Source organism: Bactrocera latifrons, unplaced genomic scaffold, assembly GCF_001853355.1.
Source record: "Bactrocera latifrons isolate USDA-ARS-PBARC rearing strain unplaced genomic scaffold, ASM185335v1 scaffold_179, whole genome shotgun sequence".
NCBI classification, from domain to species: domain Eukaryota; kingdom Metazoa; phylum Arthropoda; class Insecta; order Diptera; family Tephritidae; genus Bactrocera; species Bactrocera latifrons.
Window position 1 is genome coordinate 242,633 of NW_017535285.1, and position 25,832 is coordinate 268,464.

Below are 25,832 nucleotides of genomic sequence, written 5' to 3' on the forward strand. Positions count from 1 at the left end.
GAATTTACACGATCAAGTCCAAAAAGACCTGTTTACGGTGCTCTTTAAAAAAAAAAAATCAGCTCTATCGGAATGAATCGAGCAGGTACGCGCTTCATACCCAAAATATCCACCAAAATCATTCAAACGGACTCGCGAGAGAGGCCAAGCCTTCTTGTCACCTCTCTAACACTTATCTGACGTTTTTCATGTACCATAACTTTCMCTTTTTTTTTAGTATTTTCATCAGTTGAAGTGGTCGAAGGTCATCCAGGCATGTCTTCAACAATCTCTCGCCCGTCTTTGAAGGCTCTGTGCCACTAGTAGGATTGTGTTTTTGATAAATCTGAACCGTAAGCCTTTTCCAACATTCGCAACGATTCCGCAGACGATATTTGGTTAGAAATACAAAATTTTAAACAAATTCTTTCTACGATATTTTTATCCGTTGAAACGCACTACTGAGGTGTGCCGACTTCAGCAGCTACTGATGAAAACAGATTGACAGATCACGCTCATATTTTGGCATAGTAATTAAGGASAGTCCTACCATCTTAGCAAAATACATTTTTTTTTAAATATCATTTAACGGAGAATTTAAATAACAATTTCCGGATACTTTTTTGTCATAATGTATATATGTGTATATATACATATGTGGCATTATTGGCCACAATTTTTTTTCGCTCCATGCCATTGATTACACTTCTATATACGCATTTATATATAGAAGTTTATATCATCTATTAATTTGAATTTACKAGGGTGCCATTTTGAGTTCACTGCCTGGAAGCGTGGCATTCCTTACTGAAAGTTTTTAAATATCAAGTTGTCAATTACCTAATTTTTAGTAATTATATTATACAAATTTTGAGTGCAATTGTGAGATTCAGCTCTGAACTATCAACGGGCAATCTAATGGTTCTTTATAGCAAAAATAATGTAAATTTACAAAATTTAATGGGTTTTAATAACCGACGATTCATTTTGGAAAAAAAAATTAACTACCTTAAAACAGTCCCCAGTCTCAGGAAAAACCTCCGAAAACAGTTGTGTGGCAGTAATAGCTTCTTATATGTATATCAAATTCAAAAACCCAAAAAAAAAATCTTCAAAGTTCTACACAATTTATTTCAAAAATCAGATCGGTTATATATATCCACCAATAAAATTTTTTAAAACTTTCACTTCTTTTCGTCCAATATGCAAAATCAAAAACCCACCCACGTACATATACCTCTGCACACGAAGCACATATGTATGTATGTTTGTACTTTTGTGCGTCACATTTACCGCTAATGAGTTTAAAATTTCAATTTATCGACAAATTTAAAAGTAAATAAAAAACAACAAATAAATCGTCTTTCATGTGAAGCAATGTCAATCAAGAGGAGTTTAACAATACTTTCGCTGGGTAACGAGCTTTATTGTGTTGAGGAATAAATTAAACAAACACGTTAAGTTCGTGACGATTACYCAGTGAATCATAAGTTCAAATCACATGCATTACATTTTTATATTCTGAACAGGGTATATTAAATTTGCCATCAAGTTGAAACAAGCATAAGTAAACGTAGGAGACACTACAAAGTAGACGATTTATCTTTGACTGGGTGGAATATCGATTTCAAATTCTTCACACCTTCTTTTTTCCTCAAGAAGCAGCTTATTTGTCGGAACTGCGTGTATCGGATCACCATAGACTATAGCTGTCATACAAACTGATCGATCAAAAACAAATTATTTTTTGGAAGACTTTTTTATTTGACAAAATATTTTCACAAAATTTAGCATAGATTATTCTCTAAAACCGCGCTACAATCTTTGAAGAAATTTTTCCAATCGAACCACTATAGCATATAGCTGTCATACAAACTGAACGATCAAACGCAAGTTCTTGTATGATACACTTTTTAATTTGACACGAAATTTGGCATATATATTTTTCTAAAGCAACGCTATAATAGTATCTCAACAAATTGCTCAGATCGGATCACCATAACATATAGCTGCCATACAAAATCACCGAAAAAAATYAATATAAAGATATTTTTATTCTCTTTTAAGCTATAAGAAACACAACTGTGGGGGTATTAAATTTATATTACGTAGAATACAAAACCATAAATAAAAAATAATAATATTTTAGTTTGTACCACTTGATCTTTTCTACGCCCGAAAGTTTCTATGTTACTCCCACATCCCTCCGCAACATTTTTTACTATTATCCGCAAACGAAATTACAAAATCATTCACTTTGCTTCATTTCTAATGTACACCAAAGCTTTCGACCCCGCTATTAATTATGGTTCACTTGCCAGGAAAGCGTACATTTGCCATTGTAAAGAAAAATTAATTTGTCTTCTATCATTACCCATTCTCATTTTTAAATCCAGGAAGTCGAAATAAATCCAATTGAATGTCAATCATTTTTTCACAACTTTGGCGCAACTAAAAGCCTCTAAGCAATCAAAACAGTATTAATAATAGCTTTTTTATCGCGCAGAACTTGAGCATAATTTATGCCGTTCTTCGCTTTRTGCTTTATTCACTTAACGGCATAGTTAAGCGGCTAAGAGCCCCTGCCATGCTGAACTTTACACAGTCGCAATTACAAAATTCCAAGCATTAAAGTGTCATCGATGCATATATACACACACGCACGTACATATGTATGCATAATCGCTCAYTAATAAAGATGTAAAATAATGTGCTGACAACAGTTAAAAGCCAAACGATTCGCCACTAAAGCGCATGTTGAAATACCATTGAGTCATCATGAATATTTAAATTATCGTTTGGTACACAAATACATGCACACACGTGTGCGTGTGTGTGAAATATGTTGTCAGCGAAGCACCATTATAACTGTAAAGTACTAAAGCTTTTGGGTGAAGACGATGAGAGCCGACAATTCGATATGCTATTATAGCGGGTGTCAATTGCAAATTTCATAAGTACGAGCGTATTGGAAAAATGTGACCTTTCCTTTCATACTTTCTCTCTTTTAAACCCTCAACAGAGTATATTAAGTTTGCCATGTACGTGCGATGAGAACAAGGTATCTTCAAGAAATTTGATATAGATTGTTCCTCAAAGAAATAAAGAAATGGTAAAATATTCGAAGAGGTTGCACAGATCGGATCAATATAGCATATAGCTGCCATACAAATCGATCATTCTAAATTAAATGCTTGTATGGACAACTTTTTTATTTCTTATGATATATTCACGAAATTTGGTATATATTGTTTTCCAGGGCTTGGTCACAATCTCCGAAAAAATGGTATAAATCGGACTCTAGCATATAGCAGCCATACAAACTGATCGATCAAATTCAAGCCTTTGTATGGAAAACTTTTTTGTTTTACAAGATATAGTMACGAAATTTGGAATGAGTTATTTTCCAAGGCTAGGTCACAATCTTCGAAGAAATTGTATAGATCGGATGACTATATAGTCGCCATAACTAAACGAACGGAATCAAGTCCCTGTAAGAAAAACTTTTTAAGTTTACAAGATATCTTCACGAAATTTGTCACAGATTATTCTTCAAAGAAACGGTAAAATATCAGAAAAGCTTGTACAGATCGGACAACTATAGCATATAGTTACCATACAAACTAAACGATCGGAATCAAGTCTTTGCATGGAAAACTTTTYTATTTGACGAGATATCTTAACGAAATTTGCCATACTTTATTTTTCAAGGCAATTCTACAATCTTCGAAAAAAATAGTTCAAACAACAACAACAACTTAGCATAATTAATATAAAGATTTTTTTTACCTCTTATGCTATAAGAAATGTACGTATGAAGGGTGTTTTAGCCTGGGTGCAACTGAATTTAACGGTATTTGTCACTGTTCTTGTTGTTATTGTTTTTGTTATTACTGTTTTTGTTATTATTATTGAGTAATTGCGATGAGCGGGTGGCAAAGCGGAATGCAAGAAAGTSAAGCTGTTTCAACATTGTTGGAAGTCGCTTTAAATATGTTTGCAAATGTACATACATATATATGTTACATATGCAAGTGTATTGGTTTATGCCACAAGAATGTGTTTCACTTGTGGCCCATTCAAACACATACATACATACATATATAAACAACAAATTTCAACCGCGGCGCAACAGCGAGCGCGCTCTAGCGCCGCTTCTGCTACTATCTAACACAATTCGGCCAAATGCACAAGCAGTGACAAACACGCRCACACACACATATGCCCACATTTTTCAATCATTGGTGCTTGCGCTTATGTATGTGTGTGTGCAGCTTAACGCCACCTGCCAATTTAACCTTTGGTTAGCGGTGTTCCTTCTGTGCCCGTTGTTGTTGCGCTTTGCTATTGTTTTCTTGTTTTTTTCAACTTGTTGTTATTGTGCGCCCTTCGACATTTAGCAATTTTTCAAAAAACACTCGCTTGCACTCAGTCACTGTCACTCTCGCTTGCTCTCCAGCTCCTCACTACCTTTCTCACTCATGCGCACGTTTACTAGCGCTCACCTTTCCTTTTTCCATCCCTTTCTAGTCGCTCTTATCGCATAACGGTAATTTGCTTGGGTAACCCTTACGCTCCAGAAAAGCCATAAATTAAGCTTTCAATGCAGTTACTCATACGCCAGCGTGAGCTTACGCTTGTAGGCRAATGTGCAGCTGTATACAATCACAACACCAGCAACAATAATAAGAGCAGCAAATAGCGAATACTGGGAACAGTTTTASGTAAACGCATTGGCAATTTAATTTAAACGCACGAGAAGAACTTGTATGCAGATGTGTGTGTGTGTGTGTTTTTTTTTATTTTCATTTTACGATTGCAGCTGGAGATGTGATTACATATGCAGTGCCATAGTCACTTATAAAATTACACAAATACATATATGGTCCCATTGGAGAATGACGGAATTCAGTAGCAGGTAAACCCGCGCTATATTTTCCTATTTATTACAACTATTTATTTTACTGCTGCGCTAGCTAAGTTCAGGGCTACCATTCATTTCATGAAATCCTCTGGCAGCGGCAGGGAAAGCGTAGGGATAGCAGGTCCTTTTCTATTTGCAATGCATGAGCGTTACTAATAATTGGGTCAGCTTGCCACAGTGCAAAGTGTTTGCTACTCCACCATAAAAGGGTACAAGTGTACAATTCTCATGTTGGCCGTTATTATGAGTGTGGGGCGGGGGTCAAACAGTATAACAAATATCCTTGGATGAACTTGAAGAAGTTCAACTTAAGAGATTCAAAGCTGAGTGGCGTACTAAAGCTGATTATATTAGGGTTTAGTACATAATAAATAGTACYCGCGAAACCACCTGTGTGCGCTTTCTGCTCTCAACCCACAGCAAATTATGTTTTATACCCTGAGGGGGGCATATTAAGTTTGCCAAGAAGCTTGTAATGCGCGGAAGGAAATGTCGGAGACCCTAAATGAAATATAGTACTAARTCGATTTCGCCATATCTGTCTGTCTATATTAACCTACGCCTTTGGCCTGGTCCCCCAGGTCTTGATGGTTTGAGTGGWGAGTTGTGCAAAAGCTTGTGGAAGTTCAATCCAGAATACCTGGAGGCCATTTGTAATAAGTGCGACTGGGAGAGATACTGCCAATAGTTGCTGAAAATGCCGGGTCAACGCATTGATTTGATCCGTTGTGCTTTTGAGCGCCGTGGCGTAAGATTGTCGTCAGCAGGTATAAGATATCGATCTGAAAACACACGCACATCCTTTTCTCCCCAAGAATCTGCTAATTTGTTSGAATCACCGAAATTGGACCAGTAAGGAATAAGCTACCATAAAAACTGTCTGATCAAAATCAAGTTCTTTTTATTCGGCAATATGTCTTATATTATGTAAATAATCGATCTAGGACCTCAGTTATCGAATTCTTTAAGTATTTTCCAACTAAAAAGCAATACAACTAAATACTAGGAGCAAGACGGGATTCCGTGCTTCCGCTCTGAGAACAAAATACTACTTTAGTGACAAAAAAAAAGTATTCTCTCGAACAAATTAATTGATGGTCGATTTAAAACGATATTACGGAAACAAAGAAAGAGAGAGAAAGTAGTACACTCAGACACTACCATGAGAGAAAAAAAGGAACAGTACGAATATATTGCCCAAAACGCAGTATTGGAAGCGTTGTAATGAAAAATATGAGAATTAATCTTAATTTCTTTACAACCAAACGATATTCAACGATATATTAAGATATTGATAGTAGATCGGTGTAACAAATATTTTCTACTCAGCCAGTAAAAYCCGTAATAAAACAAGAACCACTAATAGCAAAATAATTTGAACAAATTCAAAACGTTGCCTGTACGACTGCGCTTAACCTCACTGAGGCCGTGCTGTTTTACGAATCTGCTAACACTTAAATAGGTGTGTGACTTGGATAAAATTCTTGCAATAACCCTAAATGTAGGCAACACCTTTCAAATATTTATAACGGCACCTATAGCAAAGTTTAACCTATATTTAATAGCGGTAGAAATTGCCATASCATGACACAATTTAGTTGCAAAACCAGCTTTTAAAAAGATTGGAATTCACTGTCTTTACCGATAATGTGATTTACATTGTATACATATACCAATCACATACATATACACACTCATATATAAGAAGCTGCAGCTGTGCTGATTTTTTGCGGCCATGGACAATTTTTAAATGCATACACACGAGCGCACAAATACAGCTATGGTAGGAAATACGCAGCATTTTAAAGTAGTGTTAGTACGAGTGCTCAGACATCATGCAAACTGGTGGCGATTATTTTCTGCACRCATAAGCCAAGCACCGCACAGGATATTATGTGGAGGAAATGAAAGAAATCAAGCATTTTGCATTGTTTGACATACAGACATTTAAAGCCGTCATCATTATGCACGTGTAATAAAGCTTGCCATGCATRTAGGTGTATGAAAATGTAACTGTTAACCATTAGTTGTTTATTTACTTGGATTGGTGTGCATTCAAGACTACTAAACAGCGCCTTTGTGGAGTTAAAGGAAACGAGAAAATATGAAACTATTCACACGCGTATAAACACAAGAGGTATAAATCTATATATATTAGGGTGTTCGATTCCGGCGAACATTTTTAGTAATTAATAAAAAAAAAAATTCTCACCGATAAATATTTTTTTAGAAACCATTTTAGTCCGAAATTTTGGTCTCAAATCGATTATTTTTRCAAACCGTCATTTTGTCAAAAAAATTTATTTTGCTTATCCCTCCAATTAATTACTAGATTTAATATTACTTTAACGAAAAGGTTTTTTTTTTTTTAATTTAAGAGACTTCAGTTCAGAGATAAAGTGGTCTCCTCTTTGAGAGTAGCTCCCGGAAATCAGCTTAGCTCCTTTCAAAAATAAATATTTTTACTAATACTAAGTCTTAAAATATAGTAAAAGATACAAAAAATTTATATAAATTTTTGGATCAATAAATTTAAAAGTTTTCTCCGAAAAAAATTCTGAAAATTTGATTTTTTCGGCCTTCTAACTGTATATAATCCCTTAAGGGGCTACACCAGTGTGACATTTAAAAAGAAAAAAAWTTTTTGCTTTTTCGATTTAATACATTTTCTTGATTTTTTTCAGCTACTCATTCGGCCGGAATCATGTCAGCAATTGGGACACTTATTTTTATTATTTGGCTGACATCACATAACTCCGTTATTTTTCAACATTTTTGTAAAAAAAAATCTTAAAATATAGCTGAGAAGATATCTTACTACATTCAAAGAAGTTCGAAACATTCATTCGAGCACTTTCTTTAAAAAAAAATTCAAAAAATCGCCTAATATTTCATGCGTTAAACTGGTATAGCCCCTTAAGCAGGTAAAGCTATACATTTAAAATTAGTATATTCTAATACAAAATACACCGTTCTACAAAAAAGTTCTTATGGGTTTTCTCCATAAAATCATTCCCTTGAAAGTTATACGCTGTTAAAAGTTACCCAGCAATGTGCTTACTCTTCACGTACCTCACAAACTATCTGTTGCTCATACGACATGGTGTACTGTATGAATACAGCACATTTAAAACATAAATTTAACTGCTTATATCTTTTAAGGGAATGTGTTTATAGAAAAAACCAATAGGAACTTTATTGTAGGGCGTTAGTTTTCGTATTAGCATAACCCTTTTCCACAGTTGTAGGCTTGTAGGGCTTGATAAAAATCCGACACCTTAATGTATACATTCATGTGAGTATATACTACGCGTGTATAGAGAAACCAGCATTGTTACGCTTAAACGTTGCATTTAATCATATTTATATACGTATGTGTGCGCATTCATGGCAAAAGAACTCCAACGTGAGCACAATAAGTGGAAAGTTGCCAACTTAGAATACTAATTACACACGACTCCTCCAAACACTTCAGCAATTGTTGCCCTGTCATTAGGGAGCGCATTAGCACAAATACACAAGACACTTTTGTCATATAAACAAACAGCTGTATGTTTGTATGTATATTATACTTATAGTAATGTATTTGTAGGTTAGATAGCAAACACTTTAAAGCAACTCAAAAGAACACAACTGTGAAATGTCAGCTGCTTTAATCTCGGTGGTTTGAGACAAGGAAATTCAAAGTTTTTGGTAAGAAGCCGTAGTGAGCCTCACGGTTTCTAACAACTGTAAAGAAGTTATAATTTCAGTTAAGGCCTTTTCGAACACTGTTATATATAATACATAACTGTATATATATATTTGGGTTTTTAGGGTATTAATTTTATTTTCGAACACTACGATTCTCTTATTTAKGTGTATACTAATTGATGCGACTGAAGAATTCTTCGAAGGAAATATGTTTTTCAGATATATTAATATATTATATATTTCGGAAATGGTTAGGTTAGGTTATACTGACGGCCAACAGGCTATATATAGATATACTGGTCCCTAGTAATGACAGATGGAAGTTCGTAGGTTTCTTACTTTTACGTGAAGTGTACGAGTTGACAATCCCACTGTCATGGGAACGATATAAATATTCGTCATTAAGGACGTCAACGCGTTTTGAGAACTATAAGAGCAACTTGATATCTAAGTTTGATACTTCTTAGCTCCTAAATATTAAGGATGAGTACTAGATAGCTCTGAACAGCGGCCAGAGGAGGTGTTTCACCACATCTCTCAAGCCTACTTCTCTGCACTTTCGGCTCGTATGGTCATTATTTATGCCCATCCGACTCACATATGATGCCAGTAGGTTGTGACCTATTAAGATGCAGCCCTTTCGACATTCGAGTTTTTTGAACGGGGCTCTTGTAYATGATCTTGGCGATCCTGCATGTATTTAAGTCATTCCATCTCGCCTTAATGCGCCTGTCAGCCCTCTGGAGAAAATAACTTGAGCTGCTGAGCTAAATAGAGAAGGTACCATCTTATGTAAGACTGTACACCCGCTGGCGTAGACCGATGACATTGAYATCATTGGACTCAACAACCGCGCCCTTAGTTTTTCTTTCTCCAGACTRAATAAATGTGTCTGGTAGGGATCGGGAGCAAGAGGAAATATCTCCTGTCACCAGTATTAACAAATCAGCCTCGAAATCTAAGGCAGAATAACTTTTGCACACAGGTGCTACTTCGGATTTTTCGACGAACAAAGAGCAAACTCTACAATTCACTCATCATCTCCGTCTTGTTATACGGTGGTGCAGAGACATGGACGATAATAACATCTGATAGGTCGACGCTACGAGTTTTCGACAGAAAGGTTCTGCGGAAGATTTATRGTCCTTTGCGCATTGGTAACGTCGAGTATCGCATTCGAASRAACGATGAGCTGTACGAGTTATACGACGAAATTGACATAGTTTAGCGAATTAAGAGACAGCTGGCTAGGTCATGTCGTTCGTATAGATGAAATCACTCCAGCTCTGAAAGTATTCCCTCCTTTGGAAAGATCAGGTGGGGAAGGACCTGACTGCACTTGGTATCTCGAATTGGCGCCAAATTGCGAAAAAAAAGAAACGACTGACACGTTGTTGTTAACTCAGCTATAATCCCGTAAGCGATTTTTATGTCTTCTGTCCAAACTAAAGCGAAAAGTTATATGATCCCGCTTATTGTGCTATATCCGGAGATCCACAGTTACATAAATCGGTTTTCGATCGCTGCCGAAACCATATTAACACAAGAAAATACACGCTAAAAAAATTACGACAATGCAGAGATAGTCGCCAAAACTGGAGACAAAAGGCAAATCATACTTCAAAAAATCGGTTGTTGACTTTGACAGCACAACGAATGTATTATTATATTGTATTATGGTACATCAACATATCTTCATAGCAGTTTCAATATTCTTGCATAACAACTAAGTACCACAGAATCAGCAAGCCCGATATCCGTGCACCCTGTCCACCCTCATTTAATTTCACTTCATAGCTGTCCTGCCCACAACCTATCACTCGCCACCATGCGTTGCGGTAAGAAGCCCGCATTTGCTTTTAATCTCGCCAACCAAAGTGCCAATAATCTTTATTTCAGCATAAAAGTGGCCCTCAGCTTGGCTAGTTTAATCAACATTTATTCAAGAAAGGCCTTCCGGCGCTGCTTGCCACACACACATATCGTTGGTGCATCAAACAAAGGGCGCACTCAGACACCGTCATTTATTCTTCATTTTCTTTTATTTGTTTAAATATAAAATAAATAAATACCACAAAGTGAAATGATATTTTTTTACAATTTGTGCTGCTGAAACCTTCGACCTGGCAGTCATGTGCTTGCTTGTATGTGCATATGTACAGTATGCTTGTAGGTATGTGGATGCGCTGGTCCACTATGGTTCAAATGGCACGCTTGACAGATGCCATCGGTTCAAGCAGACAGTTGGTTAGTTCATTCATATGCAGAAATGCAAATGCAGTCTGCATTGAGCTATGAGCTATTGACGGTCGGACGGTTAAGCGTTTAAATGCGGGCAAGTGCGTGCGTAGGAGCAGCTGTCAGCAGGTCKAACTGCCTGTCAGTCTGTTTGTCTGCCTGTCTGCTTGGCGGCATGTCAGTCGCAGAGTCATTATGCAAATGCACAGCGACTTCGGTTGAGCTGAACTGGGTGAGAAAGTGTAATGAAATGAAATCAAATAAAAAAGTTTTTCCATTTATGAAGATGAGACGCTTAAACGTTCGCCAGAGACATGTGCTATTTTGCTAGTGAATATGGCGCTCTGCACACGCTGTATATGAACTTAGGTGAGTGCATACGGCACCTAAACATACAGACAAACAACATATTCGCATTTTACGGACTATCTTCCGGAAATTAATATTATTTTTTATACGCACTTTTGCAGATATTACGCTTTATGAAGCTCAGAAAATGTGTAGAGATTAAAGAAAAATTAGCTGGGCATTGCAGTTTMACAAACTAATTTCGTTTTATGGTTAATCAAGTACAGTTTTTTAGAATCTTCTTGTCTTTAATGGTGTAGACACGGCTTATGTGATTATCTGGATAACAGACGCCAGTCTTTCTCCACCTGGTTTTTCCAATGGAATGGAAGTCTTCCTCTACAACTACTTCCCCCGGGGGGGACTACGCCGAATATTTTCCGAGCTAGAGCGTTTTCATACATACAGACGACATGTCAGATCTACATAACATGAACGGGCTCGCATTTTTATCCGATCGAARACTGCAGCCCCGCGGCAACAGATCCACTGTGTCACAACGAATTCTATAGGCTTAGCAGACTGTTAAATTTCAGTAATCTGCTCCGCGAAATTGAAACGGTGTGATTCCTATTCAGATACTTAGGTCCAAGTTATTGCATGGGGACCAACCGCAATGCAGGGTACCGGTCCTACCACCCTGGAAACAGCTGTGGAGTTGCAAAAGCTCATCAGCCAGTTCATTTTCGGCTACCTGGACCAGTATCGATTTAATCTCTTAAGCTTAGATCGCCTTAAATTCCTCACGACTATGCCGAGTATGGCAATACTTTCATTACGATAGTTGTTTTGGCGGTTTATCTCCACACACCGACTAATAACAAAGACTTCTGCTGGGAAAATATAATACTCGAAAAACGTCTAATTGGTATGGAAAGCTTGGTACGCGAAGCCTGCACTAATGGCTTCCACAGTTTTCGAGCCGTCAGTGTGCCAGTGCTGCCCCTTAGCAATAGGTCAAGAGTGGACTTACTCAATTCAACCTTACTGCCGAACGTTTCAACTTCTAGCGCTCACGTCCTCTGATAAAAAAATAACAGCATCCCCAAAATGTATTTGTAGAGTTAAGAATTTTCTCCCAGATTCACATATAACTCATTAATTTCTGTACTAACTAGTCTAGAATATGGTTTTAAGGTGAAGGATTCTTTTTATAAGCTATAAAGTGTAATAATAAAAGTAGTTGAACCTTAGCTACCACTTAGTCCGTCCCTCTCGAACTTTGCCCACGATGAGTCACGATAAGTCCGGGAATAACACAGAATTGCTGGATTACCGTTCTCATGACGGGTCTACGTAAACTCTTTGGGCTCTGAATGTGAAATCCGCTGTTTCCTTTGAAGGATGGTGTATGTTTTRGTGTTTGTTTATGATTCTCAAGTTCTTAGTATATCAAAGACTATATCACGAAGGTCCACATCATTCGTTGTGAACACTGATAATCCTTAACCATGTAGTATTCTTTTATACCTTATCCATATGCGACGAAAAAATAATAGGTTGACCTGACTAATTATAACTGCCAAGATCTCTACACTCACAAAAACAAATCATGCCTTAAWGATTTAATACGAGTAATAATRTGGGTAAAAACACTTTGAAGTCATTGTAATTAAGTTTTATGAAATTCACACCTCCTGGCTAAAACTAAGCCTAATCAAACGCTTGTCCTAATTTCATTGACGAGCCTTAATTTGTGCCGTTTTGCTCTATATTACGAAATTCACTTGACGTTGCATTTGATTTGGTGTCAAATTAATGCCATTAATCGCAATTTGCATATATTAGGCTAATATGTGTGCATAAATTATAATGATGTGCAATAAAACGGAAAACTTAATATTTACCAAGCGRCGAAGATGTAATGAGGACGTCAGCGGAAGTGTTGTCGTGTTTATTAAAAGCGCAAATGTGCTTGTGTGCATGAAAGTATATAGTGCAGATATATACATATACACGTATAGTGGTAATGCCTTCATTAATTGCATTCAAATATTTTGAAATCGAAATTTCGGTATCATATTTTCAAGATTTTTGAAATATTAAATTTTGTTGTATTATATACATATTCCGGATTATCAATCTCGAAATTTCGGGATTTGTAAATTCGGGATCCCGAAGAATTAAAATCTCGTACTAATATTAACTTACTTTTAAAGATTTTTAAAGTATAATGTTGTGGTTGTTGTTGTACTTTGTACATATATATAAGCAAATAAATAACGTAGTTGCTACGCCGATCCAGAACTACCAAAAGTTTAATACTGACTCTTCGAAATTTGTAATAAATAAATGCATACAACCGTTATCTGAAACTTCATTGTCAGACTGGTTTATTAGAAAGCACAGTGAGAACGAATTTTCTTTTTAATAGAGTGCGTTTTTATTCAGATATTTCCAAACCTTAACACAGACCCACTTAGCAAAGACTAAAACCACTTTTAAAGATCTTGATACTTTTAAAGCGCAGGCCTAGTCTGAGAGAATGAAATAAAATGATTTTAGAAAATAAAAAAATTTCAGGAGTATATTTATAATTTTTTCTAGAATTAAAAAAAAATATTTATTTTCCGAAAGTTTAAAAATTTTCGTCGTTTTTGGGCTGGTAAGTCATTATAWGGAAAACTATAATATATAGAAAGCACGTAGAAAAAAATTTAAAACAAAAAGCTTTTGGGAAGGATATACCCCTTCAACTTCAAGAAGCTTTTATAGCGATAAAGCGTATTATAGTGTAAGAAGAAATAAAAAAACACTGATTTTGTATACGTATTTTCAAAGTTTAACTATTCCAGAATACTATAGGGGTATTCAGACCGAAATTGTTAATAGTTCGTTAGTTGAGACTTCGTTAAAACACTTTGCTGTGAACATACTTTTTGCTGTACATCAGTAGTGGGTGTAGATTTTGTTTCAAAACAGCTGATTCAATTATATCAAATACTTACTTTTGAAAACTTTGTCAGAAACTAATTTGTAGTAGACAGCAAATGTATTTATTTCGCAATTAAGCTAACCTTTGAGACAATAACACAAACAAAATAGCTGAGTTGAAAACGATCATGCTTGCCAGTTTGGTACTTCGATACTCGATAATACGATAATCTGTTAATTGTACAAAAACCCACGGAAAAAACTACCGGGTAACGATTAACGAATTAACAAAGCTGCTCTGAATACCCCTTATATGTTTACAAGAGGATTTTTCAACATTCCAATAATTTTCGGAAATATACATATGTAGGTATTATATAGGTTATTATATCGGTTATTATATCGGATATATATAAGTACGTATTTCTCCAAACTGCATTTTAAAAACGATAGTCACGATTTTTCAGTTTCTACTGGAAATTTTCAGAAAACCTTCACGACACTTCAAAAACTATCCGAAATTCATGTCTCTCGACTAAAGTACTACTTCACATATTTTTTGTAAAATCTTTTCATATCTATGTTTTTTGTTCGATACTATATGTCTGTCCACATGCTTATTGGCTTTCATATCGGTGCTTCTTAAGTGCGCCTGCGGTTTCGATTGCGCTAATAAGACTCAAAACCAAATTGAATTCTCCAAGTGGCAAAGCTGACTTATAGACACACATACGCCCATACGACTGCATAAGTATTGTACATACATTAGAGGCTATTCACATATGCTGACAGTTATAGCAGCAAATATACATATGTTAATGTCTGCATGGTAAAATCATGCATAAAAAATTAACTATTTATATAAGGATGCAGTGCACGACGGTACAGTACAGAAAGGCAGAAACTTCGGAGACGATATTGTGCTCTTGCTGTTGTTACTTGTGTTGTTGTTATTGCTGGTGTTTGTGTTTGTAGCAATACAAGTTAATTTACAAGTTAATTAGTTTTGTGATTAAATACATACAAATGTGTGTGTGAGGGCATACATAAATAAATATATATATATATATGTGTAGATATACATATACATACATACATACATATGTCCATATATAGTGAGAAAGCCAACCTGCATATATYATCATCATCTTTGAAGATTGCTAACACTTTCTGTCTGCAGACACGCACACAACTATGCATTTATTTTCATGCACGGCACATAGAATGTATGTGTGTGTATTTCTGTGTGTCCGTGTTGAAAGTAAGAGCTTGCGCGTCTGTGACCCGCATGTCTTCAGGTTTTATAATTAAATTTTCAACACCTTTTTGAAGCTTCGTTTTCGCTCAAATTTCACGCACACATCCGCACACAGATATATATGCATTTGCACCCACACATATATATATTTACATACACACATACGTGCATTTATGCTAGATATCTCCTGCAACGCCGTCAACTACCACTCGCGCCCATACCTAAAAACGAAGTACATCACAACTGTTCCCATTGCCAATACCGTTAGTCGACAGGTCGACACTCAGCTGCTTTGAATTTTCTTATTGTTTCATTATTAATAGCTCAAGTGCTGAACTTTTGCATTGCATTATGCCAACACATAGTAGCTACAGCTGTGTGTATGTGCATGGATGTGGGCGTATTTTATATGCAGACGCTTTATTGAGCCCACTTTGTTGTCGTGTCGTTCTCAGCTCCCTCGCCAGTCGGTGTGCCATCGACTCACCGCGTCAGCGAGCCAGCTAGCTCTACGCCTTCATAACTTTTCTAATAATTTTTCGCTTCACACAACCAAGTTTGCCGTCGTCGTTGCAAGWATTTGTGCGAAATTTTTCGGTTTGGCAGATACCTATGGAACCTTGAAGCAGCTGTGGATGAAAAGTTTACATTGTTGTACTTAAGTGTGCCTACTTTGTTCGAGAGAAGACACACTTATGTGGCACACTTTAGTCACAACTTTTCGTAGATTTTTTGCCTTTTGTATTTAAGTATTTGAAAATAAGCGAAATTAGTTAAAGGTCTTAATAAGCGATATAATAATTTGTAAATTTCATAATTTATAATGAAAGCGTATAACGGTTAATGTTGTTTTGAAATTTTTACCGCGTAAGTTTTGTGGCGCTCATAGAGTATTGTTTGTTAAGTGAGAGGCAGATTGGGTAGTATGTGTTATGGAGAAACCACAGCCAATGAGAACTGACGAATGCGGGAGAGCACCGTTCCCACGACAGTCGGGTCTTCGTAACCGGTACGAACCCGGTTTTTTTAACCGATAATGGATTGTCAACTCGGCAAAATTTTTCTGCTACAACAACAACAACAATAACTATGCTAACGAAATGACACGAGTGAGAGAACCACTTTTAAAAGAGCTACGTTTAAAAAATTTAAATCTCAAAGGTTTCTGGGCTGTCGAAAGTCATATGAAAGATCGAGAGTAAAAAAATGTAGTCGAATCTATTGTACCCATTACCGGTTTGAGTGGCATCGGAAATAAATATTTAAACACGACGTGACGATCCAACTATAGAGATCTATGTTTGTGCATTTATATCCGACCAAGAAATGTCTGCRTGGCATGGAATATAAATAAATATCTTATACAACAAAAAACAACAATGGATATTTCTGCAGCACAAGCGTATTTTGGTAAGAAGTCCTGAGAAATCTATCAGTTTCCAGGATTTGAAACGATCATATAAAATATCTGACTTACCCCATAAACGAGTTATGGAGTTTCCTCTATAAAAYRAAGGCAGACATCGTGTCTGGCAGKCCTCGCCAGTACYTAGGTGACTATAGCGATTCGATGCGATGTGATTAAAAAGTAATGAGGTGACCTCACGGGAAGCCGGCTGCCAGCTGGCGGTGCTGAGATGACTCTTACGTCTCGATGTGATGTGATTTGAAAATCTCTAGGGAATTTCATCGGAAGCTGGCAGATCCCTTTGTTTACGTTTTATGAGGTCAATGACCCTTTTGTATACATTTAGCCAAGTTTGTTAAGATTTTGTTTACATTTTATGGGGCTGGTGACTCTTTTGTTTACATTATAAGGTCAATAACCCTTTTATTTACATTTTGCCAGGTTCACAAATTCTGTTTACATTTAGCCGAGTAAACAATCTTGACTCCCTTTGAAAATTGTTCAGATCAGACTATTATACATATAGTTGTCTAACAAATTGACCGATCAAAAACAAGTTTCTACAAGAAATGCTTTGTATTTGTGATGGATTTTTATCTGTTATATCAGATAAATGTATTTTATTTTAAAATTATTAAAGTTATACTAAAAAAATTATATATATATAGGAAGCAGAAAACACAATTTATACCATCTTTAATAAAGTTTTAATTATGCTCAGGGCAGACGAGAACTCAAAAATATATGGTTGGGTTACAAAATATTTTTCATTGAATAAAAATGTAGGTATTAAATTGWTACTTACCGGCAAGTAAATATTGTGTTTTCGAACTGCTGTTGTGCTGATCGATACAAATAAGTCGGATGTCATAACAATTAGTAGATTTTTACACCATTCCAGCAGCATATATTAGAGCGGTTTCAAAACTTTTTGTGCTATGTACTTATATGTAGGTATTAACCTGAAAAAGGAAGAAAAATAAAACACACATAGTAATATAATATATAAAATAATGTAACCAAAAAATATGTATAATAAAAAAATTGGAAATTAATAATAAATTGAGGTTACGTAACCAAACAGAGAACCAAAATTTTCGAAATAAAACAATTTTGGTCCTATATTGCCACAATTCATTAAAAAATTCCGAAAGTAGTAATTTGGTAGACTCGTGAGCCACCACCAAATTAAATTCTATAAATATTTCTCACGTTCCAAAAAATGTTTTTTATTCACTGTAAAAATAAAATACATTATATATTCAGAATTAAATCGAAGTATGTATGAATGTATGTATGTATATACATATGGCCACCAGCACACTAAGTAGGAGCACTTAAACTATCCAAAATCGCAACCAAATCTCTACTCTTGCGTATCTTATTAAATTCTGATAAAGGTTCAACTCACCCACACCCACAACCGTAATACTAGTCATTTGTTATTTATTTCCACCGCATCGTTGGACTCAATCAGTTGGTGTGCTTTGGTATTTYTCGGCTCAGATTTATGCTTTCATGCTTGAAATACTTTGCGCTTTAGCAATTACATATCGTCTTTACTAACCAAACTTGCGATGCAAATGATGTGTGCATAATACATTTTTGGGAATTTATTTGGCTTTATTTTGGTGCCTTTTCGTTTTGTTTTGTGCTTTGTTTCTTTAATTTTTTGCCAAGGTTCAATAACAGAATTTCGCCKGAACCTAAAATGCCCACACATTATTTTGCCCGCTTCATTCGGTGTGCTGAGTTGCGAGCAAAAGGTGAAATAAATTCAAATTACAGTCACACAGACATATGTGCATACATACTTCTATACATACAAACAAACATAGATCTTCGATATTACATTGCTCAAAATATGCACATACTATATAAATGGATGCTTATGCCTCTACTAGTTGCTTATCAGAGTTTCTGTACTCTTTTATGGTGAACATATGGTTGACTTATGAGCTTTCTTCACCCAATTCCGAAGACTAATTAATTTATGGGCGGCGTTTTCATGGCAAAAATATGTATGCTAAGGGCCGTTTCCTCAATTACCTTAAAGAAAGTAGGAGTATTGGTTAAATTAACAGGAAATTAACTGGTTGGTAACCAGATATTGAAAAAACGGTATTAAGAGACGCATTTTTTGATTAACTATAAAATGAAATCACGAAATTAGGCCTAGTTTCTGTTTATGAGATATGATATTTCAACTTAAAGTGGACGGTTCGACGAACGAATTTCAAATGGCAGATAAATTACAATGAACGCAAGCCACCAATGAAATTTGTGAAGTTAACGGAGACGATGCTGTATCAGTTCATGTAGCACAACAATGGTTCGCTCACTTCCGTTCTGGAAATTTCGATATGAAAGATGCACCTCGCTCTGGGCGATCTATCCTTGAAAAARTCAATGAAATTATGGAAAAGCTTGGCTAGAACCGTCATGTAAGCAGCCATGACATCGCTAAGGAACTTAACATTCAACATCAAACGGTCGATCGATGTTTGGATACCACATCAATTGTCTGTGAAAATTTTAATGGACCGAATTAACATCTGTGATTCTTCGCTGAAACGAAATGAAATTGAACCATTTCTGAAGCGAATGATAACAGGAGACGAATGAACGGATCAAATACGGCAATAAAGTGCGAAAAAGATCATGGTTCAAGCGTGGTGAAGCTCAACAAATGCTCGCAAAGCGAAGACTGGTGCCTCGAAAGAKTATGCTGAGTGTTTTGTGGGATTGGAAAGGCATTATCCACTATGAGCTGCTCCAGCCTGGTCGAACGATTGATTGTACATTTTACTGTSAACTGATGAGATAGAAGCCAGCGATCGAAAAAACGGCCAGAACTGATCAACAGAAAGGGCTTCATCTTCCATCAGGACAACACTAGACCACACACATTTTTGATGACTTGGCAAAAACTGTGAGAGCTTGGCTGGCAAGTTTTGATGTCATATCATATAGCCCTGATCTTTCACTATCGGACTACCATTTGTTTCGGTCAATGCAGAACTCCCTTAATGGCTTCAAGGATGTGAAAATTACTTGTCGCAGAGAAACCAGACTGGTTTTCCACTTATGGAACAATGTCTCTAGCGGAAAAATGGCAAAAGATGGTACTTATTTCGGTCATTAAAGTTCATTATAAATTAAAAAAAAAAATAAGTTGAACTTTGATTAGAAATACGAAAAGACTTTTTCGACTACCCAATAACCAAAAAATACCCCTTAAGTTTGCTCAAACGTTGTTAATACCCAGAAGGAAAAGTCGGAGAACCTAGAGTATTAGAGTATCTAATATATAATATAAAATTCTTGTGCCACGGTGTTGCCAAACTCTTCCAAAACGGCTGGACCGATTTTGYTGAAAATTTGTGGGTTTGAAAAAATTGAGTAAAGATCTGAGAATGGGCCTAAATCTATTTTTCATACCCCAAAATGTTGAAGTCCAACCAAAATTTTGAGTTTATTTAAATTTTTTTATTTTTCATGACTCAGTATTGCAAAAGATAATCCTCAATTACTCAAATAATCTCCAATGACTTGCGTTTTTCAACTTTATTCGTGAAATATATTCCATTTTTATTTTATTTTATTGAAAAATGATGGCGAAAATACCAACTGCTTAGTTTTTATATATATGTTATATACTATATATGGTTTTATATATCTTGCAGTCGAATAAAAGCCACACTGATCTAATTGTCACTTAGTTGGCTCTCAGAAATCGATGGTGTGGTTGAAAATGCGGTCTGCTTGTAAAAAGAAACAAAAAAATTAAGAAAATTTCAAATTTAATAGCAATGCCCCAAACTCAACTAATTATCACACAAGCCACTAACAACTTTACCTCAAACCCAACATTGAGTTAGCTCTGCGTTGGATCATTCTTTGCCTTCTCAACGGCAAAATCAACTCGAATATGGGACGCATGAAAGCAAAATAAATTACTTCGGCAAYAGATATGAAACTAAATCCCATAAACAAGCCCATAATGCCGCCCGTATTAGCTTTGGTTAAAAAGTGAATAATAATAATCATGATTTTTTTAGGAAGCTTTTTAGGATTAGAAAAAAAATTAATAAGAGCGCAAAAATACTCACATAGAAACTCTGTAAAGCCGACATAGACATTTTTCAGATCACCATGAAATACAGACTCGCGATAGAAGAAATGCACCACCGCAACATTCTTGTTAATATACTCCATTGACATATTCTTYAGTATACTTGGTGGGGTCAGATAGTTGTAAGCGCGTAAAGGTGTCGAAGTAGCATCGGCTTTATAGCTCAAATCAAAGCAAGCGGGTAAACAACATTTACGACAACTACTGCCCCCATCACCCTTCATCCACTTATTTTCGGCTAAACTGGTACAATTTGTTTGTTGTACATTACATATGGTTGCATTTTCAAAAAGCAGCGGTAAATTGAACGGTACGCATTTGCATTGTTCATAGATATATTTCACTTGACATTCGCTCTCGCAATTGCGTCGCGAGTAATGTGCGAAATAGAGTAAGTTCCCCTCGCCATTAAACAGACACTGGCGGTCATTGCGGCGCAAATTGCGTACGGTGGCGGTGGCTTCGGTACTAATGACATCGATACGTAAACGACTCTCGAAACCCAAGGGCAAAATGAGCGCGGTTTCTCTGATTTTAGTCGCTTCGATTGCATTGTGCATGCCGATCTGGAATAGAGAAATAACAAGGCATAGAGAAAGGGAGAAGGAGAACAGAAGAGAGAGAGAGAGATATGAAAGAAAGTAATAGAAAAAAAGTAAGATGTATACAGTAAGATGTAAAAGAGAGTGAGGTAGATAAAAAARGAAAGAGACAAATAGTACTCGAGAGAGATAAAGAGATAAATAGTGCGCGATAGAAAGATAGAGATGAAAGGAGAAAGATAGRGATGAAAAGAGAAAAAGAGAGTACTTTCTCTCGTCGTAGAAAGAGCCAAACCCAAGAAGAAAATTGCAGTAACTGACAAACCTTCAAAAACTCGTATTTAATATAAATATTATTGCTATTAACTCACCTTAAAACCTGGTCCATTGGTTGTTGAGCAATAATAGTTATCTATTTCGGCGTCTAATATCAGCGTTAGACCCATTGATACACCCGTTCCAGATGCTGCACGTGGATAGTAATTTTTTGGTAAAAGTTTAGGATAACCACTTTCCGGATTCCAATCGATCGGTATAGCGTCATCGGCACGTTCATAGTCGCTAATTATTTTATTAGTGCTGCAATGATGGAAAGCCAGTAAAAAAATCTTAAGACAATCTTTGAAGTCATTTAAAAACACTTACTTGCCCTTAAATAGAAAATCAGGATGTAAAACGTTGAAAACGCAGCAAAGACCCTCATCTGTCATGATTTCATGAAATAGATCTGAGCAGTTCTGTACAGAGGAACCAATCGAACAAGAGAGTAACATACGAGAGCAAGGTTGGGCGTGCTAGAAAAGTGTAARGAGCGATACAATTAAAATTATTGAGCTGATAATGAAAAATATGTAATAGAAAAATGCCTTAAAATATCGGGGTTCCAAAATTACTTTTTAAAATAGAATAAATTTTTTACGCAAGATAATAATATTTGTATACTCACCTGAAGTAAAAATGTTGAAAATGTCAAATTGTTAGACTGAAAATTTGGCGATTCCATTACTTTTTCATCCACTATTGATCCCATATTGCACAGTAGKTTTACTAAGACACCCTCGCTGGAATCGCTGTAAAAAGAATGGAAATATAAACATAAAGTAAGACTCTTCATAAAAGTGCTCAGCTCAACTGAGATCTTAAATTAAAGTAAAACGAAGACTTTCGTTTACATTGTTACGGTTAAAAAGCAAATGGGTCTGGTGGTGAACGAGGGCTAAAAAAAATATCTCCTGTCATCAAGGAAATAGTCGTCGCACTAGCGACTTGGCTCCCACTGGAGCTGTTGACAGTCATAACTTCGAAGTCGTAGATAATTTCGTCTACCAACGGACTGAGTAGACCAAATTCTACAAGTCACTCATCATCCCCGTCCTGCTATAGACGTTGACAACATCTGATGAGATTGCGAGTTTTCGAGAGAAAGRTTCAGCAGAAGATGTATGGTCCTTTGCACATTAGCACACATTATGGACATAGTTCAACAGATTAAGAGACAGCGGCTACGTTGGCTAGGTCGTACCATCCGAAAGAATAAAAACACTCCAGCTCTGGGCGTATTCAATGCAGTGTCCGCYGGGGAAAGTAAAGTAAAGGAAAAACCTCCACTCTGTTGGAAATACAAGGTGGAGAAGAAACTGGCTATACTTGGAATCTCCAATGGTGCCAAACAGCGAAAAGGAAGAACAACTGACGCGCTGTTGTAAACTCGGCTATAAGCGCATGAGAGATGTCTACGCCAATAAAGATACATTGTTCTTTAGACTTTTAGAAAAGTTKATGAGAAAAAATACGGTGACAGTGGCCATTTAGGATTTCAATGCTCTTAATATTCGAAGATCTGATGCTTCGTTATTTTCAAGTTCTCAAGAGTGTCAAAATATGGGTCTTCAATATTTCAATTTGAAATATTTTTTAGTATCGCATAATTTTAATCGTATCTACTTACGCTGTATAATTCGCTACACGRCTCGCCATCACCTGATTCATATTACAAACAGTTATAGCTGGAAAAGGTGTACTCAATATGGAGGTGGGATGTGGGCTTATGCCAATAATTACGGGTGTGCTAATCCATTTGGCATACACATTCGCAATTAGATTGGCCGTTACTATAATGGCCGCAAGAAAGGCGCACAAAAAGAAGAACCTGTAAAGAAGAAGAACCGCAAAATCAAATTAAATGTTTAGTTTTGGAAGCACTAATATTGTATTTCATAAAAACCAAACACTTACTTCTCCCAGATGGTGATACTATCATCAGCTAGATATTTCAAGCCATGCAATGTGGTCTCCTTAAGAAACTTCTTCACATTGCCTCTGCAATAAGTTTTCACAATTTTTTTGGTTTCTTGAGTATTTGCCATTGAACTACCAAAGTTTTGTTTGTGTGACGAATGTTCTTAATCAAATGAACTAATTTATCTAAGGCCGTCGTATAAATACACAGATTAATAGGCTGGATGTATGGGCAAATATGTATGTATGTAGACATATGGCATTACAACGAAGSTACTCATTTACAATGTGGGACGGTCTTCGGAACGTCGATGTGGATGTAATTAAACATTTARGTAATGAGTTATCCTTCGTTTTTGATCTGTGCTAAGTGATATTTAATTTGGCGACGGACGCTAACCGAATAATTTGTGTGCGTGACTAATGTTCGATAAATCGTCTGTTCTGTGACTCATTACATGCATTAAAAGCAGTCGGGGTCTGACAAATCAAAAGTCTTCGAGCAGTGGTGGATAACTGTTAAAATCAATTACTTAAATAGGTTGTATCCACTTGCGCATTTCTTTTCGACTACCCAATATATAGGTACTATATATAATATATCAGATGTACATTTATTTGAGAAGATTCTCATAAAATTTTAAGCCAAATCGGCTAATAGTTCGGAAACTTGAAACGAATTTTTCTCAAAGCAGAACAGGGAGGGCCGTTCTTCAAAACCGTGAGAGCCGTTCTTCAAAACAGCAGGACCGAACAATTTGAACTTTTCACACGAGCTCCTCAGATATATGTATATTACACAATTTTGAAAAAAAAAATGCGGTTTTTATGACATACAAATGGATATAACGTCTTAATAAATTTGTTTTGCTGATACCATACCAACACATTACTTCACAAGTTGGAGAAGCTTGTCCAAAATGATATCAACAATGTGTCGTCGCATTATTTGGGTTAATATCAAATGTTTTTTGATTAAAAATTTGTATTACACGGTAAACCAAAACAGAAATGTATGTCGCGGTTTTGAACAACTGATGTAGTTTCTTTACAGAYCAAGGATGTTCCCCTGTCTCTTATACACATCTAGATGTGTATAAGAGACAGGAAATCAAGTGGAGAAGTGAATAAATGCCAACCGACTGCCTAAAAACTAGAAATTTCAAACATTAATTTCATAAAAAACGAATTTTTTATTGATGTTAGAACTCGAACTTTCCAACACCAGTTGGATAGAAACCACTCTCCAACCTACACAACTTCGACAATGATACCTATCTCACAATTAAAGACTTTTCTAATTTGCATTAACTTTTTTTTTTTTTTTATTTATCCAAATCCATTAATAGACAAAGGAGTACTTCTTTAAAACCTTGTCTGTTTAGTATCGTTGTCCACATTTAGGTAGTCGATGCAGTAGCAGCAGTTGTGGTTGTGGTTGTGATGAATGGACATAACGGTGAACGTAGGGCACAAAGCAATAAAATTAGCGTCGATTCTGCAGACGGAACGCTGACCAGTAGCAAAGTGGAGATCAGCAATAGCGAAACGAGCAACATAGATGACTGCATGTTGGATTTTTTTTTATAAATTTTTAACGTCGCCTATAAACCGAATACTGTCAACTTAGACTGTTGATTGCAATAGCGTGTTAAGTACTGAGAATGTCAATGAAAATATTASGGATATTTATACCCCGAAATGTGTACGATTTTACGAAACAGGGCCATACAATAAGTGAGTATATAAAACTATTTGCGTCGAACATTTTATTGATACAGATGCTTCGAAAGACAAGATCAATTGTCAATATTTGAAAAATTKCATTTGCTGCATTTTTCTCATTCTGCGCCGTTAACAAATATGTTTGTTTACTTTGGTTACGTCTTGACTCGAGCGAATCAAGACATTAGTTGGCAAATATGCGACGAAAYTCAAATGAAAAATTTTTTAAATTACAATTTGTTAGGAAATAGCAGTTGATAAATATTATATTAAAAGTGTTATCTAACGGTAAACACGATTAGTTCCAAGGTTGTCGGCTCTCTGTAGCCAAAACGGTGTGGTATTTGTATCCAAAGGACTACCTTCAAAGGACATCCATCCATACCTACGCTAGCCGGTAGCTAGGGGACGCTGGGCCGCATTTATTTATAAATATTTATGGACAGATTTTACTCATTTATAAGTATGTA

The 25,832-nt window shown here is 36.0% G+C and overlaps 3 protein-coding genes across 3 annotated transcripts in view; all 3 read right to left on the minus strand.

The window, feature by feature from the left end:
* The window catches only part of LOC108967131 (branchpoint-bridging protein), a 90,853-nt gene extending 73,221 nt beyond the window's left edge, over window positions 1-17,632 (minus strand). The window contains exon 1 of the mRNA XM_018930378.1: window positions 17,528-17,632. The gene's annotated coding sequence lies outside the window, so the exon portion shown is untranslated. The remainder of the gene's footprint in view (window positions 1-17,527) is intronic.
* A 3,147-nt stretch (window positions 17,633-20,779) lies between these two features.
* LOC108967125 (pickpocket protein 28) lies at window positions 20,780-23,796 on the minus strand. Its single transcript, XM_018930368.1, has 7 exons — window positions 23,635-23,796; window positions 23,348-23,548; window positions 22,346-22,469; window positions 22,045-22,193; window positions 21,771-21,978; window positions 20,835-21,423; window positions 20,780-20,787 (listed from the first exon to the last, which is right to left on the minus strand). The coding sequence occupies exons 1-7, from the start codon at window positions 23,763-23,765 to the stop codon at window positions 20,780-20,782; spliced, it is 1,410 nt and encodes a 469-aa protein (XP_018785913.1). The 5' UTR covers window positions 23,766-23,796.
* Window positions 23,797-24,935: 1,139 nt separating this feature from the next.
* Window positions 24,936-25,310, minus strand: LOC108967136. The gene has a single exon (XM_018930383.1). The coding sequence runs from the start codon at window positions 25,206-25,208 to the stop codon at window positions 25,038-25,040; it is 171 nt and encodes a 56-aa protein (XP_018785928.1). The 5' UTR covers window positions 25,209-25,310; the 3' UTR covers window positions 24,936-25,037.
* Window positions 25,311-25,832: the final 522 nt, after the last annotated feature.

Excerpts from the sequence above, each read along its gene's own strand:
- LOC108967136 (XM_018930383.1), bottom strand. The coding sequence starts at position 25,208 with ATGCAGTCATCTATGTTGCTCGTTTCGCTATTGCTGATCTCCACTTTG.